The sequence below is a fragment of the Acomys minous genome (genome assembly GCF_964271855.1).
Source record: "Acomys minous genome assembly, chromosome: 2".
Classification (NCBI taxonomy): Eukaryota; Metazoa; Chordata; class Mammalia; order Rodentia; family Muridae; genus Acomys; species Acomys minous.
In genome coordinates, this window is record NC_140484.1 from 56,725,493 (window position 1) to 56,743,004 (window position 17,512).

General features: G+C 53.0%; 1 protein-coding gene and 1 long non-coding RNA gene across 4 annotated transcripts; both read right to left on the minus strand.

The window, feature by feature from the left end:
• TNNT3 (troponin T3, fast skeletal type) lies at nt 1-11,795 on the minus strand. Of its 3 annotated transcripts, none has more exons than XM_084773857.1 (11): nt 11,781-11,795; nt 10,327-10,341; nt 7,598-7,616; nt 5,246-5,291; nt 4,557-4,673; nt 4,388-4,465; nt 3,910-4,023; nt 3,697-3,806; nt 3,439-3,529; nt 1,721-1,761; nt 1-234 (listed from the first exon to the last, which is right to left on the minus strand). In XM_084773857.1, exons 5-11 carry the CDS (start codon nt 4,638-4,640, stop codon nt 180-182), a joined length of 573 nt encoding a protein of 190 aa, XP_084629983.1. In that variant the 5' UTR covers nt 4,641-4,673; nt 5,246-5,291; nt 7,598-7,616; nt 10,327-10,341; nt 11,781-11,795; the 3' UTR covers nt 1-179. The 3 variants fall into 3 exon arrangements, with proteins under 3 accessions (XP_084629983.1, XP_084629982.1, XP_084629981.1); XM_084773856.1 differs by lacking the exon at nt 11,781-11,795 and adding an exon at nt 8,225-8,263; XM_084773855.1 differs by lacking the exons at nt 1,721-1,761; nt 10,327-10,341; nt 11,781-11,795 and adding exons at nt 2,394-2,434; nt 8,225-8,286.
• A 1,679-nt stretch (nt 11,796-13,474) lies between these two features.
• On the minus strand, nt 13,475-17,226 carry LOC311592950. The gene is made up of 3 exons (XR_014777545.1): nt 16,969-17,226; nt 14,230-14,264; nt 13,475-14,011 (listed from the first exon to the last, which is right to left on the minus strand). It is a non-coding gene; the product is annotated as an uncharacterized lncRNA (long non-coding RNA).
• Between the last annotated feature and the right edge of the window lie 286 nt (nt 17,227-17,512).

Below are 17,512 nucleotides of genomic sequence, written 5' to 3' on the forward strand. Positions count from 1 at the left end.
TAGAGGGGAGTCTGATAAATTTATTCCCAGACCCCAGAAGGTGAGAGCATTGCAGTAGGATGGGCCCTGAACTCCGTAAAAACCCTGGGCAGGAGGGTGGGAGGGTGCAGATCTGGAAAAACGGGCTCTGGCAGAAGTCAGGGTGGACAGTCTCTGCCGCAATGTACCGCTTGGCTCTTTTACTTCCAGCGCCCACCGACTTTGCCCTTGGCTGTGGCACCGGCCTTCTTGCTGCTGCAAATGGGAAGCAAGTTGTGCTTAAGGGTCAGAGGGTCCAGCCAGCTGGTGGAAATCTTCAGCTTCCGTCTCCCCAAGCTGCTGCCCCCACTACCAATGCACACACCTCGTTCCAGCCTAAGCCGTGGGAGATGACTCACCTGTCGTAGGCCTGACAGGGCCTGGACACTAGTTGTGGTTAGCACAGGGTTAGCTGGTTACCCAGGCTCACCTTTTGTTCTCCTGCCTTGGCCAGGGGGGATCCCTGCAGACAGATCCATGCCACCCGGGCTTTGAAAACTATTGCTTTTGAAAAGCCTGTGCCTTTCTGCATGGCAGCTAAGGGTAGCTGTGCCCAGGACTTAGGGTCCTATTATTTGAGGCCCTCTGAACCCCAGTAAGATGAAAGCAGGATGAGTGCTGTGTGAGGGTCTAGGCAAGCAGGAGGATAAAAGTACATGATCTCTGGAGCCAGCCCAGTGGGACCTTGGTCTGGTGATGTTGCGGCCTCACAGCCGTCCCTGAGCACTAAGACTCATGCATACACCCGGGTACACATCAAACCAGCCTGTCATGACCCTTCAATCTCCACAACAGAAGTGCAAATCAATATCCCCTTTCTGGGAGTGTGGAAGGAGGGAGAAAACCCCCAGAAACAGGAAATCTAAGCAGCTCCACTTGATTCTGTCCTTGGAGTGTGACAACCCGTGTCCAGCCTCAGCATCAGTCTCGCAGCTTTATATCAAATTCAGGACCTGGTGAGGGGTCCCTGTTGTGACAGGTCCTACAGTCGTGCAGGACCTGATGCCCTGTGTGGAGGGGCTACCCTCCGGAGAAGTCAGTTAATTTCTCCCTCTCTCCCTCCCCTCCCCCTCTCTCGTGCGCTCTCTCTCTCTCTCTCTCTCTCTCTCTCTCTCTCTCTCTCTCTCCTTCCATCTTATATATCCCAAACTGGCCTTGGAACTTACTGTACAGCTGATCTTGAACTTCTGGTCCTCCTGCCTCTGCCTCCCTTCATGAAATGCTGGTATTTTATGCATATGCCCCAACTAAGGTATTGCAATCCAACTAAGAACCTTGTACACGCTGAAAAAGCACTCTGCCTACTGAGCTATACTTCGCCCCTCCCCCACCCCCTTTTGTTAACTGAGATAGGGTTTCATGTTGCCCAGGCTGACCTTGATCCTGCTTTCAACTCTGGAGAGGCATTGACATGGCAGGTATTCATTACCAGAGCCTGCTGCAGGCTCCCTGCTGGCCAGCACATCACAGAGGGGGAAAGTATCACTAACAAACCCCATCTGGCACCTCCTGCATGCAGGAGAGAAAGGAGCCAGTGGGTTCCAGGGCCCAGTTAGTCTTGTTATTGCTCTGTTAAGGGTCAGCCACCAAGAGCCCTCGTTTAGGGACTGGCTAAAATGTCTAGGCCCTAGGTAGGGTTGTAGGTGGCTGGCCCTGGGGACCCTGGGCCCAGCACAGAGCGAGAATGGGCCGGGTTACTTACTGCTTCTGGGCTTGGTCAATGCGGCTCCTGAGGGTGGTGATCTGTAACAACACAGGTGACTTACTGTGACAGGGACCTGGGAAGCCCAGCCGGGCACTGTCCAGGAGACACGTGTCTTCGCCACAGGGTAGGCCAACCGTGGCATCCTCATTTCAGGAACACAGCATCCTGTGCCAGTTTCCTTACTGTCTCCTGGCTCCTTTGTGAGAGCGCACTGTTCTTTGTCCTCAGGCTGCGCCTTGACTTGCTCTCTCTAGCTACCACACAGAGCAGCTTTCAGCTGGCCACTTACCTTGTGGCTGGGGCAGGATGCAGGCAGGAACAAGGGACAGGGTGGACGTAAGGTCTTCTGACCTCTCTAAGTTCCACCTCTGACTCCTGATCCTGGCTTTCCTGTTCCTTGGTCCATGGTACCTGATCCTGACTTGGTGGCCCAGAGGCCCTGGCACCAACTGGAGCTCTGGGAAGGCAGGGGCCTTTCTTTCTCATCTGCCAATGAGGGCAGCAGGCCTGCCTCATAGCCACCAGATGAGGTCAGGAGGGAGGAGCTGGGGCAGGAGGAAAAGGCCCTCTGCCACCAGTGTCCTCACCAACCCAGGTCTTTGCCATGCGAGAGGCTAGCTGAGCATTGCACACCCACAAGCCTGGCCTGTAGCAGGCTCTGCCTACTCACAACTTGGCCAGCATCTCCACTCTGGCCCGGACAGTCATGATCTAGAAAAATCAAGATGGTTATGAGGTTGGGTGGGCAGCTGAGCCTTCAAGGCCCTGATAAGCATCAGGCCAGTCTTCTGATGGACCTGCCAGGCTCTGTGAACCCAGGAGACCAGACATGGGCAGAGTATATCTGGAGGTTATGGGTTCCTGCCTCAACTACTCTTGCTGAGGAGAGTGGCTTGGCCTCTGATTGGTGGAGCCTTCTCTGAGCTAGCTTCTGGGGTACCCTTGAGGTTGAGGGATGAGGAGTCTCTTTCTAGGGTTGGCCAACGAGGAAGGTGTGGCAACCAAGGCTCTTCAGTGTTGAACAATTAAGACCCATCTCATCCAGCCAGAAGTTGCAAGAAGGAGCCAGGGCTTGTAAATTGTCTGTCTATGGCTATGGGAGGTGCCCCTGCATGAGTTCCTACCTCTCCCTCACTGGGCACTGGGTACTGATTTCCCAGTGAACTCAAGATGTTTGCATTTGCACTAAGCACAGTGGACATCATGACAGCTGCCCTTCCTTGTATCCATAGTGGATGGAACAACCACGGCTTCTATCTCATCCCCCAAGGAAAGCTCTACTCCATCTCTATAGCCCCTTCCTTTGCCTTCAGAACCCATGAAGGTTGCAACCCCATTCCAGATGCCCTGACCTCCCCCCCCCCCAGAGAAGACACAGTGCTAAAAGTTTCCAGTTTCAGGTGAAGGTGTGAGGCATCCTGCCTGTATGCTTGCCTGCCCTGAAGAGGCAGATGTCATGGGGACCTCAGCAGGCTGAGAACTCATGACAGTTCCAGCTACAGCATTAGCCAATTCAGATGCAGGTCCCAGGCTGATAGCTCAGGTGCCTGTCCTAAAGGACAGTCTCCACCAGTGACCCTCAGCTGGGCTCAATGCATGTCTCAAGGCGAAGGTAGGGCCAGAGTATGACTGGGATATGGAGAGACAGCTGACTCCCACCCCGTCCCGGAGAGTGAGACCCTACAAACCCAAGAACCAGAGATGCCTAGACTCACATCATATTTCTGGCGTTTCAGCTTCTCTCCAAACTCGAATTTGTCAGTCTCCAGTTGGTACAGGGTATCCCAGAGTTCCTTGGCCTTGTCCCTGGAACATGGGAAAGAGGAGGTTTGATGGGATGAAGTTAGAAAAAACAGGGCCCAAGACCCTGCTTCTTTTTCCAACCACCACAGAGAGCTGTGACTCGGTTTGTTTGTTTGTTTTTGTTTTTTTTTTTTGGAAGGGCCCAGCGCTATTCAGGAAGCCTACCCTACCTCAGCTTGTCATCGCTAAGATGGTCAATGTTGAGAGGCTTGCGTCTTTCTGCAAGAATCTTCTTCTTCATTTCCCTGGCTGTCTGCTTCTTGCCTCTCTTCTGGTCAGCCTGGGGAGGAGTGAGGGGATGAGGGGCCCCATCACAGAAGGTACGCAGGACAAATACCAGCCCTACTTGAAGGCCACTTCAGGGCTCTGAGCATGTCCCTTACTTTGGCCAGGTAGCTGCTGTAGTTGGCACCCATGGAAGATAGAGCCTTTTTCTTCTTCATGTCATCCTCAGCTCTCCTCTTGGCATCTTCCTCCTCTCGTCTGGCCTTCTCCTCCTGTGGAGAACCCCATTCCCAAGATGCTCAGGGGCTGCCCTTTGTAGGGGCCATCCTTTGAGCAGGCTTCAAAGACTAGCTCTGGACTTAGAACCTTCTGGAAGGAAGCTGTTCTTTTTTTTTTTTTTTTAATTATTAGAATTTCTGTAGAGCTAGGAGCATCAAACCAGCCGGGCGTGGTGTTGCACACCTTTAATCCCATCACTCAGGAGGCAGAGGCTGGCAGATCGCTGTGAGTTCAAGAAGCATCAAACCAGTGGCTCTGTTTGTTGGCCCCACAGAGGGCCCCAGTAATAGGAAGGCCTAAGACCCTGCATGTCCCTGCCTATGCAGGCTGGAGGCAGTAGGATGACATAGCCCTTACCGCCAGTCTGTTCTGGCGTTCCCGCTCCTTCTCAGCACGGATCCTCTGCTGCTCAGCCCTCTCAGCACGGCGCTTCTCCTGCCGCCAAGAGGGCAAAGTGGTCAGCCCTGCCCTGTCATGCCTAGCCCCTGCAGAGCACCCAGTAGCCTCCCTGGGCAGCACTACTCACAATTCTTTCCTTGAGTGCAATGAGCTCCTCTTCCTCTTTCTTTCTGGCTTCAAAGTGGCTGTCAATGAGGGCTTGGAGTTCCATGAGGTCCTTGTTCTGACGCTTCTTCTGGATATCCTGAGGGCAGGAGAGAAGCTTCTACCCCTCCATGCCAGCCTGGGACCCACCTCCAGCTAGGGGCACCTTCTGCCAGGTCCCTATAGTATCTTCTGCCTTCCTGAGGCCCCCAAGTGCCCTGGTTGAGAGTACCCCTCCTGCGGAGGACTCTAGGCCCTGACTAAGCAAGAGGTCAGCACCATTCTTGAGGTGATCCTGCCTCAGACTTGGCTCCGTCATCCTCAGAGATGGCCTCTTGGGCCAGGCAGAGAGGAAACTATAAGATTAACCTGCTGCATACCTGGGTGAGTGTTTTGAACAGATGAATGGTTAGATGAATCGGTGGATAAATTATAAACAGTTGAGAGATGGGCTAGGTGGCTGAATGGATGGGTGGGTAGGTACAAGAATAGATGGAGGCGACGGGAAGGGATGTTTATGTCCTTGGGACTAGAAGTGAATTAGAGGACAATGACCTAGAGTTGGGCTGCCTCGGGTCTGGCTGCTTGGGAAGACATGCCCTGAAACGTAGCCTAAAGTTCAAAGGCTGGGGTTTGGGATGAGAGTGATCTGAGTGGGCCCCATGAACTTACATCGAAGTCTACTTTCTCCCCTTCTGGGATCTTAGGAGCAGTGAGTCTGGGGAAGAGACACAGAAGTTGTTTCATAAGCAGGGACATCTGGGACTATCCCACAGCAGAGGCCAGCCAGCCTTGAATCTCGGCTGGCCCTCCTCTTTCTTGCACCTTGGCACCCAACAGAGCGTGCCTTGACTAAAGCGGGTTTGCCTGGCTCTTTGTTCTTGGATTTCTGACCCATGCCCCAGGAGTAGTTTGTTCCTTCCTAGAAGGTGTCACCCTATTTGTGTCCACCTCTGTCTTGTTCACTGCCTTCATGCCACCTTTCTCAGAGACATAACCAAATACAGCCAAGTCCTAGTAGAAGGCAGCGTGGCTACCACAGGCAGTGGTAGCAACTGGCATCAGCTTCTGGGGTGAGACCTGTCCTGTGATTCCAGACACTCTTTTAATCTTTCTTTCTGGGTGCTTAGATGGAGGAGAGTCTATAAGGGGAAAAGGAGCCCCCCAGCCTGCTGGCCGTGTGACCCCCTCCTCCTGCCAACACATTCCACACAGAGCAGGGAGCCCAGACAAGCTCGGCTTTTAGAGGCAGGCCACAGAAGAAAGGGGAGCTGTGTAGCTATCAAAACCTCGAGAGGGAAGGGACTTTTCTAAGCTCTGAAGCCCCAAAGTTCCCTCCAAGGGAAAGCTGTACAGATGATGTTGTGCAAATGAAAAACTTATGTATGTGTGCGGTGTAGGAGGGGGCAGGGGGAGAGCAAAAATTGAAACGCAGAAGAGGAAAAAAACAGACTTTAAAAAAAAAACTTTTCAGCAAATACAGAGAAGATTTATATCCCTGAGTAAACGGGCGATTAAGCAAACACAGAGACGTGTCGGCCATGAGATAAACGAGCAAGGGGCACAAGCCACTAACTCACAAAGAAAGACGACCAGTTAACGAACATGGACAGTTAGTGGCGGTGCCATCGGAGGAATGCTAAGGCAAACAACCATGAGATGTGGTTGGCTGTTCAACAATGGGTGAGGGGGCAGATGCCCTTTCTCGCCTTAGGGAGAGGAGGGTGTGGGACATAAGACTGCTCACAGCCCACGTAGGAGACCGCCTTGGCTGGGCCCTGGTGGAAAGCAACTTGGCAGTGAACGTCGACGTCTTCAGAGCACTGGTCCTCTTTGACCCAGTAACTCTAGTTCTGGGAATGTGGCCTAGGCAAATAGCCCTCAAGATGGAAAATGCTTTCTGCCCAGCATTATTTATGATTGTAAAATATTGGGGGGGAAGCCTGTGATCGGGGAATGGTTAGGAAAATTATGGTTTGTCCAATTGATGGAATATTATGTGGCCATTCAAAATATTTAAGAAGACTATGTAAAAACATGGAAAAATACTTATGAATCGTGCTAAAAAATTTTTAAAAGCAGGATTCAAGGCTGTATAGACAGTCCCATGCTTGAAAAAACACCGTCAAGATCTTTATTTTCCAAGAACTTCACGTAGAAAAAGAGCAGGAAGAAATAAAGATCTTTTTTTTCCCCTCTCTGGGCCTTTCCGCAGTCTGGCTGGTGGGGTGGGTGGGAGAATTATGGATGGATTTTTTTCCCCTTCATTTGACTTTTATGTATTTTCCAAATTTTCTTAATGAGGTGTTTTATTTTCATATTGAGAACATAAATAATTTTTCTGAGATGAGAAACTATCTCACAATCCTGCATTACTTATGTGAACTTGATTTAAAACAGCATTCGAGGGAGGAATGTGGGCCAGCCACACTCTTCACCTAACTCCGTTCTTCTCTTGAGAATGGAGCAGGAATGAGAAGCAAGCGCCAAAAGTTCAACCTTGTTCAAGAGCAGGGGACAGGCAGACAGGCTCAAAGGGACAGGAAGGGGTTGTGTATGGAGGGTTGTGGACTTCTAAGTCCAAGATCCCGGATTCAACTACCCCCTGGGACACTCACAAGTTAGTAAGTAAGGGAGGTCATGGTAAATCCTTGCAGAGTGGCTCACAGTGGGCTCGGCCTCTAGCAGTGGGCTCTTTTGGACCAGGTCCAGCCAGAATGGGCTCTCATTGTAAGTGGGAGATCTTTGCCTCTCAAGCCCATATTTTTTAAAACATATCTGGAGACCTGGGCAATCTCCCAGCATACCAAGGCATAGCGGATATGTAGTGACCTCAGTGTCACTTCTGAGCCTTAGTCTATGGCCAGTGGCCTCCCCCTTGACGGTGCTGGCTGATGAGGAAGAACTGGCAATTTTTGTCCCTATCATCCTCCGCCGTTTGGGCTTTTCTTCTAAAACAAGCCTGGGCCTCCCACCCCGCCCGTTCTGGCATCCCCCACAGCTCTGCCTGGATCCCACACTTACTTGGGTCTTGGTTTTTCCTCTAGTTGTGACAGCCAGCATGGAAAAAAAAAGGGGAGGAGAAAGATAGACCAGGTAAGATAGGATGGTCCTTCCTGCCACAGGAACTGCCAGTCAGCCTCCCCCAGACCCACCCCTCTATTCAGCAGGGTGCCTGTGATATTCTGAGGGGCTCTAAGAAGGACTTAGGGTCTGAGGATGAAGGGGAGAAGGAAGAAACCATAGCAAGACATATGTGTCCCTAGAGGGCTGGTAAGGAGGGAAAGGTAGGAAGACCAGAGGCCTGGAAGACAGATTTCTAGAAAGTCTGGGATGCTGGCTTGTCTCTACTAACCAACCACCTGCCTCTGAGTGGGCAAAAGCCTGGCCCTGAGCCCCCTAACTCCATGGCGGATGCACATAAAGCCTTAGCATCTTGCCACTGAGGTCCCGTGCCAGGGAGAAAAGGAGGACAGACAGACAGACAGACAGACAGACAGACAGACAGACAGACATGGACAGGTAGAATGAAAGGGCTGAAGAGTTAACAACATAGACACTGGACTGTTGGTTCCTCTTGCCTCACATGAGCAGAGCCAGAGGCCTGTGCAGGTGGAGCAGGGCACTGTGACAGCAGCTGGCAGGCCTTACCTTCCTCATCCTCCTCCCGCTCCTCCTCTGCGACGGCATCTTCATGGTGTGGGCGCAAGCGCACATGCAAGAAAAAAGCCACGCAGCTGCAGAAGTGCAGGGGCCACACAGCAGCGGTGGCCACATGAACAGCAGAGGCAGGCAGGCACAGGGCCCCGTGCCTGAGGGTGGCAGGGCAGCTTCTACGCCTTCCCACGGGCTTGGCCCCCTTTCATGGACCCTTGCTTTCCCAGGCTGGCCTCTAACTTTCAATGTATCTAAGGATGACTTTGAATGCCTTATCCTCCTGCCTTCACCTCCCAAGTGCTGTGATGACAGGTATGTTCTGCCACACTTGGTTTCTGTAGTACCGGGAGTTGAACCCAGGACTTTGTGCCTGCTGGGCAAAAAGGTTTGACTCTGAGTAGAGAGCATGGGGGCCTGCCTTGCCCGATATGCACTTGGGTACCAGAGCTAGGTTTGCCACTGGGAAGACCTATACTCTACCTTCCAGCTGTCATGGAACCTTCCATTACTTTCCATGACACCTACCATGATTTTCACAGTTACTTTATTTCAAATTCTTTGTAAAAAGTCTTTGCTTATAGAGCCTGCCTGAGATCCAAACATATTTTTGGCTCATCCATATCTATGAGCTCTGACAGGTTCAGCCCTTGGGACAGGGCCCCCTGATCCTGGGAACCTACCCTCTGACCCCTGAGAGACTTTTTCTCACAAGTCTTGGTGGGGCCTCACTTCTTCCCCTTCTTTAGCGCCTTGGTTAAGCTGGTTGCCCTGAGGGGGTGCTGCTTTCTCAGAGTGTGAACCACCCCAGCATATGTCAAGATTGGTATTGACCACAGCCGGGGCCTGCAGCTGCTCAGCATCGCCCTTCCTTGAACTTCCCTTTGACTCTGCTCTGGCTTTCGGCAGAAGTAAGGCCACTGGCATGTGTGTGCTCTGTCTGCCTGGAACACTGTAAGACCTGTCAGGGGGAAGCATCTCCCAGCACCTTTGCACTTGGCCAGTAGCCAACAGGCCCCATCCAAGGCTTGCTTGCGGGGGGAGGGGGGCGCAGCCGGGCAGTCTTGCCTGCAGGTTCTGAGCAGTGCCTTTCTGAAACACCTATTTCTCACCCCCTCCAAAATACATGTGGTTAAGTTAACAACTAAAGCGGGGGCGGAATGGGGTGCTCCTATGAGAGGCTTAGTGGCAAGGTAAGGCTTCCCCTGTGCTCTGTCTCCCCACCCTCCTGTCTGTCCATTTGTCTGCCAGGCAATCTCGGTTCTGGTCCCAGGAAGGCCTGGTGACCTAAGATGTGTGGGCCTGAGGACATCCCTGGGTCCCGCTCCTAGAATGTTCTTATCCAGGTGGTTCTTCTCAGGCCCAGCATGTAAATGGAGGGGCTGGGATGGGCTCCCTGAGTCCAGCCCCTCCTCCCTTCCCCAGTACAACCAGCCCTGCTGCTAGGCTGACAGCCCCCCTCCAGCCCCCCCTCCAGCCCCCATCAGTTCTACTTGATGGGTGTGTCTGGCTCAGGCCCAGGCTCTGGGTGGGATGCTAGGATCTGACTGATTGCCTGTTCGCATGCATGGCCCCTGGCTGTTCCAGGTCTCTGACATCCCCACCTTGGGCCTCAGCCTGACTTTCCGTTTCACCCCACTTGCCCCTCCACCCTCCCTTCAGCCTCACCCCTCCTTCCTTTCCTCCCTCTGGCTTGATATCTGGAGTAGGTTGGAGTCTACCTATCCAGCCTCTCTGCTTTGCTCTACCTATTCTGATGAGGCCCCGGAGGGTCCCAGGAGACCTGTAGCACCATTTTCCTAAGACTTGCTCTGCAGACTTGGGGCAGCCTATGTGTTCCATTCAATCTTCCTGATGGAGGACCAAGAAGAGACTTGCTGTTCCTTGCCCTTAAACACTGTAACTGAGGACTGCCACTGTCAGCCACCTAGGCCAGCAGATCAGGCTAGCTTCTCTATTCTGCACTGTCCTCAGCTCAGAGGCCAGCAGGACTTAGTTGGTCGTGGGTACATTGGAAAGGGGGTGGGAGGCAGGCAGCCAAAGATGGGTGAGGGAGGAGGGGAAGGCTCCTCATGGCTGTGAGGTGGTCCTGGACCTACCTTCTTGGACTTCCTCTGTGGAGCAGCACCGGGGGCGGGGGGGGGGGAGGGGAGAGAGGGAGGGAGGAGAGAGAATGAGTGAGTGGAAGGCAGTGTGGGAGAAAGGGAGCAGGGACAGGTGTACAGGAGAGACGGGAAAGTTACACGGCACCCTCTTGTTCCTTCTTGGCTGGCTCCTGAACACATACCCACATGGTCACATATGTTGTGTGGCATTGAAGTCATGACACATACCTGGTTCAGGGGCTAAGGAGGGCCACGGAACAAGAGGCAAAACCGCGGGTCAGAGGTCAGAGAAAGGATCCAGGTTAAAAGGAAACAGCCGGTCACCGAGGGGTGGGATACGTGCAGGAGGCGAGCAAGATACTGTTAGTGGTCCTACCACCCTCGATCCCGCAACCCAGATTCTGGGACCCTCTCAGAACTTCTTGGGAATGGGAGGAGCTGAGGAGAGCCAAACTCACTCCCACCTGTCCCACCTCACAAGTAGGGAAACTGAGGTGAGGGCTGGGAATTTGGTTCTTGCTTTTGTTGCAGTGTCTCTCTTGGGTCCTCCCCTCTTGTCTGCCCTCAGCTGGGCCCCAGCCTAGAATTGCAGCCTACTTGAAGGCTCTGGTACCCAAAGGGAACAGAACTAAGGCCTGCTCCAAACATCTCTTTTCTCGCCATCCCAGAGCTAAGTGCAAAAGCCCTTTCCTTGGGCCTCTGTGTGGTATAGCCCCTAAAGAGGGGTGAGCCTGTGATTGAGTTGATGAGGGACACAACTGGCTAGGGGAATTGACTAGCAAGGAGGTCTTGGTATGTCCACACATGAGGCCCTGAGAGGGGCCTCTGCCTACTCCTGCACCTCTCCATAATGACCGGAGCTCTTCAGCCATTTGGCTTGGTAGATCGGCCTAGCCAAGGTCTTTGTCATCACCAAGGACTTTCACTGACTTCTCTGGTGAAGGGAGACTCAACCCACACTTGAATCTATAGTCTTCCCCCACCACTCCTGTGCTAGGCTGCTCTCTCTAGCGTTGAAAACATCTGGCAGAGTTTTGGGGGCAGCTATGCTGTTTGTGGGGGTTCTTGGAGTCCTCATTCTCTTTGGTCAAGCATTGGCCGTGGTTAGTGGGTTATGTGGGGCCACATGGGGGGCCCCTTGGTTGGCTGGCGCCTCCTTGCTTCCCTGCCCTCTTCCCCACACCACATGGCTCCAGCCAGACCCTGGGCTCCACATGGGGACCAGAAGTCCTGTATCCTCATACCTTCCTCCTGGACTTCTGCGGCCGAGGAATGCCAGGGAGTGCAGGGTGGCAGGGAGGAGAGAGGATAGGATTAAAAAGGAACACACAGCAGGCCCTTAGAGACAGGGGCTGAGGTCACAGCCCTATAAGAGGAAAGCTTACACCAAGTTCACCATTAGGGCAGAGGGCAAGGGCGAGTGGGGGTCAAGTCCTAAGCCAACTTACCTTCCTCCTGGGCCTCCTCTGAGGGTGAGCAAAGGTGACAGAGAGATGGCATGTGGGGGAGAGAATGAACAAGGACAGACATTAGAAACAAGGGCTTTCCTGGACTCTCTTGGGCCAAGCGTGATGAGCAGGTCAAATTCTCATGCTTGGCCCACAGCGGCTAGCCACGGTGAGCAAGGGCTGTCGAGCACCAGCAACTGCCGTCCCTGCTGGGGTTCTGAGTTCGTACCTTCCTCAGGCCTGGCCCTCTACACCCTACATCCCATGTTTTGTGAATCTTCTCTCCAGGGTATGGATGTGAGAATGCGTTTTAGGGGAGCTTCATGTGCTCAGACCATTTCTAGCTACCAGGAATGAAGGATGGGGTCAAGGGTTTTTGAGGAATCAAGACTCTTCTGGCCAACCTTAGGGAAGGACAGCCCTCAGGGCCACCTCTCACTGGGAAACCAGTCCTTCTTTCTGTCTTCTGCTGGGCAGGATGTTTGCTTGGGTTGTTAAGGTAGCAGGTATTTTCAAAATATTTTGAAAACTCAGCACCCAGCAGCCCTTGCAGGATGGCCTGTCTGGTGAGCTGCGTGAAGCCTCCCTAAGCTGAGCAGGTGCCAGCAGCAGACAGCTTGTCAGGCCTGGGAACCGCTGTGCCGGGCTGCTCCCAGGTGCACAGGGACTCAGTGCTTTGCCCGCCCACACCTGCCCAGGCACGACAGAGCCAGGGAGGGGTCTCCGGCAGCCCAAGGGTACAGTGAAGGAGAGATGCTAAGAGAGACAGAGAGAGACAACGGGATAAGAACAGAGACAGAGAAATGGAGAAAGATGGAAAGAGACAGAAACAGAGCTACAGAGACAGAGAGACAGATAAGAAGACTGAGAGAGAAGCTACAGTGACTCTGAGAGGTTACAGGGCATGGGGCCAAGACCTTTGTTATTAATGAATGAGAGTTTTAATGGCCAGAGCACACCCCACTTCACACACCATGGACACAGTGACCACAGGCCATGTGTGAATGGTTAATGAGTGTCTATTAATCAGTTGACGAGATAGGGGATTAATTGTTTAATTAATGATCAAGTCATTGACCATTAATTAAATAATGGCATTATTAATTGCTAACAGAGTTAATGGCAAGTGATGATGGTTAATGATGTATTAATGATGAAGGAAATAGACAGTTAATTGTCATCTCAGGGAGGGCCCCAAAGGCCTTCCCAAGGACGGGCAATGAGAGGCCTGTGGCTTCCTGAGTTACCTTCCTCTTCGTATTGTTCTGCATTAGAATAGAACAAAAGAAAGGAGCCAGGTTAGCAGAGATGGGACTGGAGAAGGTGAGGCAGTTGAAGGACCAGCTGGTCCTTCTACTGGCTCAGGATCAGGTCTGGGATCCTCAACCCAAGAGGCTATGTGATAGCTTGGAGAGATGGTCAGTCACCAAGGTGCTTGACACATAATAGTGAGAACTTGAGTCAGATCCCAGGGCTCAAATAAAAAGGCGAGTGTGGTTACACACTCTCAGAATCCCAGTGCTGACGAGGCAGAGACAGGAGGATCCCCAGGCCTTGCTGGCCAGCCAGACTATACTAAATACCAAGCTGCAGGTTCAGTGAGAGATACCCCCCCACCCCCCCACCCCCTCACACGCCCCCACCCCCCACCCTCCCATCTCAAAGACAAGATGGAGAGCTCCTGAGAAATGGCATCCAAGGCTGACCTCTGGCCCACACGTATGAATACATGTGTGGCACACCTGTGCGTGCGTGCGCGCGCGCGCACACACACACACACACACACACACACACACACACACACACACACACAAGGCTTTGTGGCCCAGAGGGGAAACTATCTCAACCGCAAAGGAGACATCTGATGTCTCTATATGTCATGTCATTCTTTGGCCACATGAGTTGTCAGATGTGACAAGGACAGGGAGGCTGCCCAGACTTTTTGAGCCCTCAGAGCATCACAGATGTAGGTATAAAGATTTGGGGCAGGTCACGGTGCGAACACCATAGAAAGAGAAGTAAATCAGAGACTCAAGGTAGTTTGGAAGAAGAATGGTTTTGAAGCTCAATGACTGTTCTAGCTGGTCTGGGACTTTTGGGTAAGAGATCCCCATGGGACAAGTGCTGTCCATAGTGAAAGCTCTCCTCTTAACCCCAGGGGTGACTCTGCTGTCTAGACAGGGAAGCAGAGAGACAGAAAATAGAGACGATACTTACCCTCAACTTGTTCACTGTCATGGTGGTGGGAGTGGTGGTGGAGAGAGAGCGGGGGTGGAGGGAGGGAAAGAGAGAGAGGGAGAGAGAGAGAGAGAGAGAGAGAGAGAGAGAGAGAGAGAGAGAGAGAGAGAGAGAGAGGTGAGTTTGAGCTTCTGACCTTGGACAGATGTCTGTAGGTGCCAGGGGTCCCATCCCACTAGCAGGGGAGGTGGCCATATAGCAGGTTACTCACGTTTCCTCGTCAGACATAGTGGCGGTGGGTTGTGTCTGGAGGGAGAATGACAACAGAGGGACAGTTAGGAATTGCCTTAGTTTAGAAGCCTCGCAAGGGAGCAGAATCTCAGAGATTGGGGCGTAGAGGGGATGCATAAAGACTGCAATTGAGAGCCACCTCTGGGTCCCCTGATTGGCCTTTCTCCCCACAGCTCTGATTCCCTCTCCTCTTTCTCTGGCTCTAGCCTGGGACTTAGACTCCACAGCTGACTAGCTGCTGAAAGGTTGTCATGTACCTCCCACCCTGGACAGATGTCCCCTCTACAATATTTCCATGGAATGCCATCCAAAACGCAGAGACTTGTTTAGGTTGGGGGGCGCGGGGTTAGGAGATACAGGACCCTCTGGATCTGGGGGACACCCTGCCTGTCTGAGTTGATGGCCTCTACCTGGGGAACCAACCCCAAGATGGCTGAGCCCAGCTCCAAGTGTACAGACATCCTCAATCTGCAGGCTCCTTTTCCCTGAGCGAGCTCAAACTTCCTGCTGTGCCTCCTGTTTTTCTTGAGAGTCCAAGTTCCTCTTGGGATACCCCAGGTTCTCTTTTGTGCTCTCTAAAATCCTCCGAGGCACCCCTTCAAATTACAGGGCCCATGAGCATTCTGTCTCTTTGTCTCCTTTCCCCTGAAATGCCTCGAGACTGATCTCACCAGGGTGGTTGTGAGAAGCTTCTCTGGGGGAAGCCTGACTTTGGCATGCATATATGCTGAATGGACTGAGCTAACAGCACCTCAGACCTCCTGGCGCTATGTCTGGGACTGGATGCACTTGCTCAGTATGGTGGCAACAGGGATAGAGAACTTGGCTCCTGTAAACTTGTCACTGTACACGCCTGCAGTGGCAGGGGCCTGGGAACCTCCAAAGAACTGTATGAGAATGTTGACTCGGTCATTTGACAAATGCCATAACAACACAGCACAGCTGACTTGAAGACAATAGCTCTGGTGTCCCCCAGGGAGCACGTATAAGAAAACGTTTGTCCAGGCGCTAAAAATGCACCAGCAGCTTTACGCTAAGGTGGGGGCTATTTCTATGCCCTGTTGATAACATTAGCTTTTCCAGAGCCTCTGAAACTTCCTGCAAAATTAACCCACAGATACCTGGGAGGCCCTTGCCAGGCACCAGGTTCATCTCTGCCTCATCCCAGAGCCTCTGTGTGAGACTCTGGAAATAAGCCACCCAGCCAGGGCTGCCCAATCTTTTTCCTCTGCTCTGCTCCCGTCCCGTCCTTCTAACTCCTCCTTTCCTGGCCTCTGAACTACCCCCACACAGTGTCACTCTGTTATTGGTCTCTCTACTAAACAGGTAGGAGTATGGGGCAGTGGGACCGAGGCCCCATCCTGCTTTGCCCACCTCTGGTTTCCACTGGGCCCACACACCTGTCATCGGCAGCAGAAGGAGGCGGGGGAGGGGGTTTGTGAGTTTATAAGGAGCCAGTGGCAGCTGAAGTGTCCAAAAATAGGCCTCAAAACTAGCAAGACTCCTCTGTCCTGAAACCCAAGATGGCAGAGGGGGGCAGGGTTCTGAGAACAACCCAGCTATCTTGGCTCCCCTCCTGGCTCCTACAGGCACCCAGCAAGGGCAACCCCAAAGTCTTCCAAAGTGAGGTAGCAATGCTCTCTTTCCAGATTGGGAAACTGAGGTTCCTGATCTTCTATAGAGCTCCTGAAGGCCCCCATTTCAACATCCCTGTAAGTCGGGGAAGGCCAGAGGTGGTGTGGCAAGGATGGAACAGGGACGGCCAATCAACAGCTGAGAGGGGAAGCAGTTGTCCTGTGGAGAGTTCTGGCCTTAGAAGGTGGTTTATGAAAATAGCCTGTGAGGTCAGGTTCCTTGGGGGATACGTGCCAACCTCCCCTCCATCAAAGGTGGCAGAGCCCGAAATGGGGCAGGAGGCCCTGCCACTCACATCCTATGGGATCCTGATCACTTCTTGCTTTGGCCGCAGTCCCCTCTGACCAACCTTGCCTGGTCCCATCTCCTCCAAGGATCCCCAAGGACTTCATGAAAGCTCAAACTCAGGAAGTTAGGGTTCTCAGCCTGGAGACTTAGAAAGGCTTGGGGCCCTGGAGGACTAGGGTCTCTCGGCACCAGCTGCCCTCCCAGCCTTAAGCAAGATCATATCCGAGCTTTCTTCTCAGGTTCAGCCCCTCCCATTCCCCTCTGTCCTGCTTCAGATAGGTTCCCGTTTATCCTTGATCTGAACCTAAGGGAACTGCCCCACAGGGCGCCAGGTGTCTCTCCCTTGAGCTCCTCCCTAGAGTGGCCTGAGATAAGCCCATATCTACAAAGTGGCAAAGAAAGCTTAGGGCCCAGAGGCCTGGGCTCCGGAGATGAGTTGAAATCCCAGAGGGGCTCCTACCCAGCTGCAGCACTGCAGGCACTCCTCAGAGCTCCGGGAACCTTCCCTGAGTTGATCCTTATCTTACCTTCTGCACTTCTCCCTAGATCTTACCTTGGGAGGGCTCCTTACACTTTAGGCTCCCAGGAACCCTCTCCTCCCCGTGCCTTTTTTTTTTTTTTTTACTATGGAGCCAGGTCTTTGGTGTCATCCCAAGGCTCAACCACCATGCTTCTAGTCATCAATATATAACACAGCATGAGGCCCAGGACCCATTTGAGTGCCCCTTAGATGCTAGCTTGCCAAGCCCTGACACAGTCACCCACTCCTAGGGAGGCTGTTCACATCCATACCCACCTGCTGTTGAGTCTGAGAAAGGCTGGGGGCTCCTTGTGGACAGGACCAGCAGCAAGCACTGTCCCACAGCCTCACCCCTTCATGTTATAGTGACATCTGATCTTCCCTGGCAGCCCATTGGCCAGCAGATGGGTGGCTGGAGCATGGGGCATGGGGAGGGGAAGGGTGTGCCCAAGCAGGCCCCTGACCAAGTATAGGAATGCTTCAGAGGAGGAGGCACAAGGAGGCAAGGATGGAGGAGACGTGCCTAGAGGAGGAGGCAAGGTCCCCAACTGTCCCAGAAAGGTGTCAGCTGCTATTTTTGCCTCCCCTCCCCCTCATCTATGGACACATGTTTTGATGGGCTGAGGCAGGGAGGAGGAATGGATTGGGTCAAGCCCAAGGCTGTTCTTGAGCCAAGCTATTGGGGAGGGGTCACCAGAGCCTGGGTTTCAAGTTCCTTCGACTGGGTTCCTCTGCCCAAGGTGCCTTGTAGGAGTGGGTGCTTTGTTCATAGGGGTCTAACTCCATGTGGCACCCCCTGCAGCTCGGCCCTACTTCCTCA

What these genes read in the sequence shown, in the direction of transcription:
- TNNT3 (XM_084773857.1), bottom strand. Translation starts at nt 4,640, where the DNA reads ATGGAACTCCAAGCCCTCATTGACAGCCACTTTGAAGCCAGAAAGAAA. An exon ending in TTGCACTCAAGGAAAGAATT is followed by an intron (nt 4,466 to 4,556) that starts GTGAGTAGTGCT and finishes TCTTGGCGGCAG; the next exon opens with GAGAAGCGCCGTGCTGAGAG. An exon ending in CTTAGCGATGACAAGCTGAG is followed by an intron (nt 3,530 to 3,696) that starts GTAGGGTAGGCT and finishes CCCATGTTCCAG; the next exon opens with GGACAAGGCCAAGGAACTCT.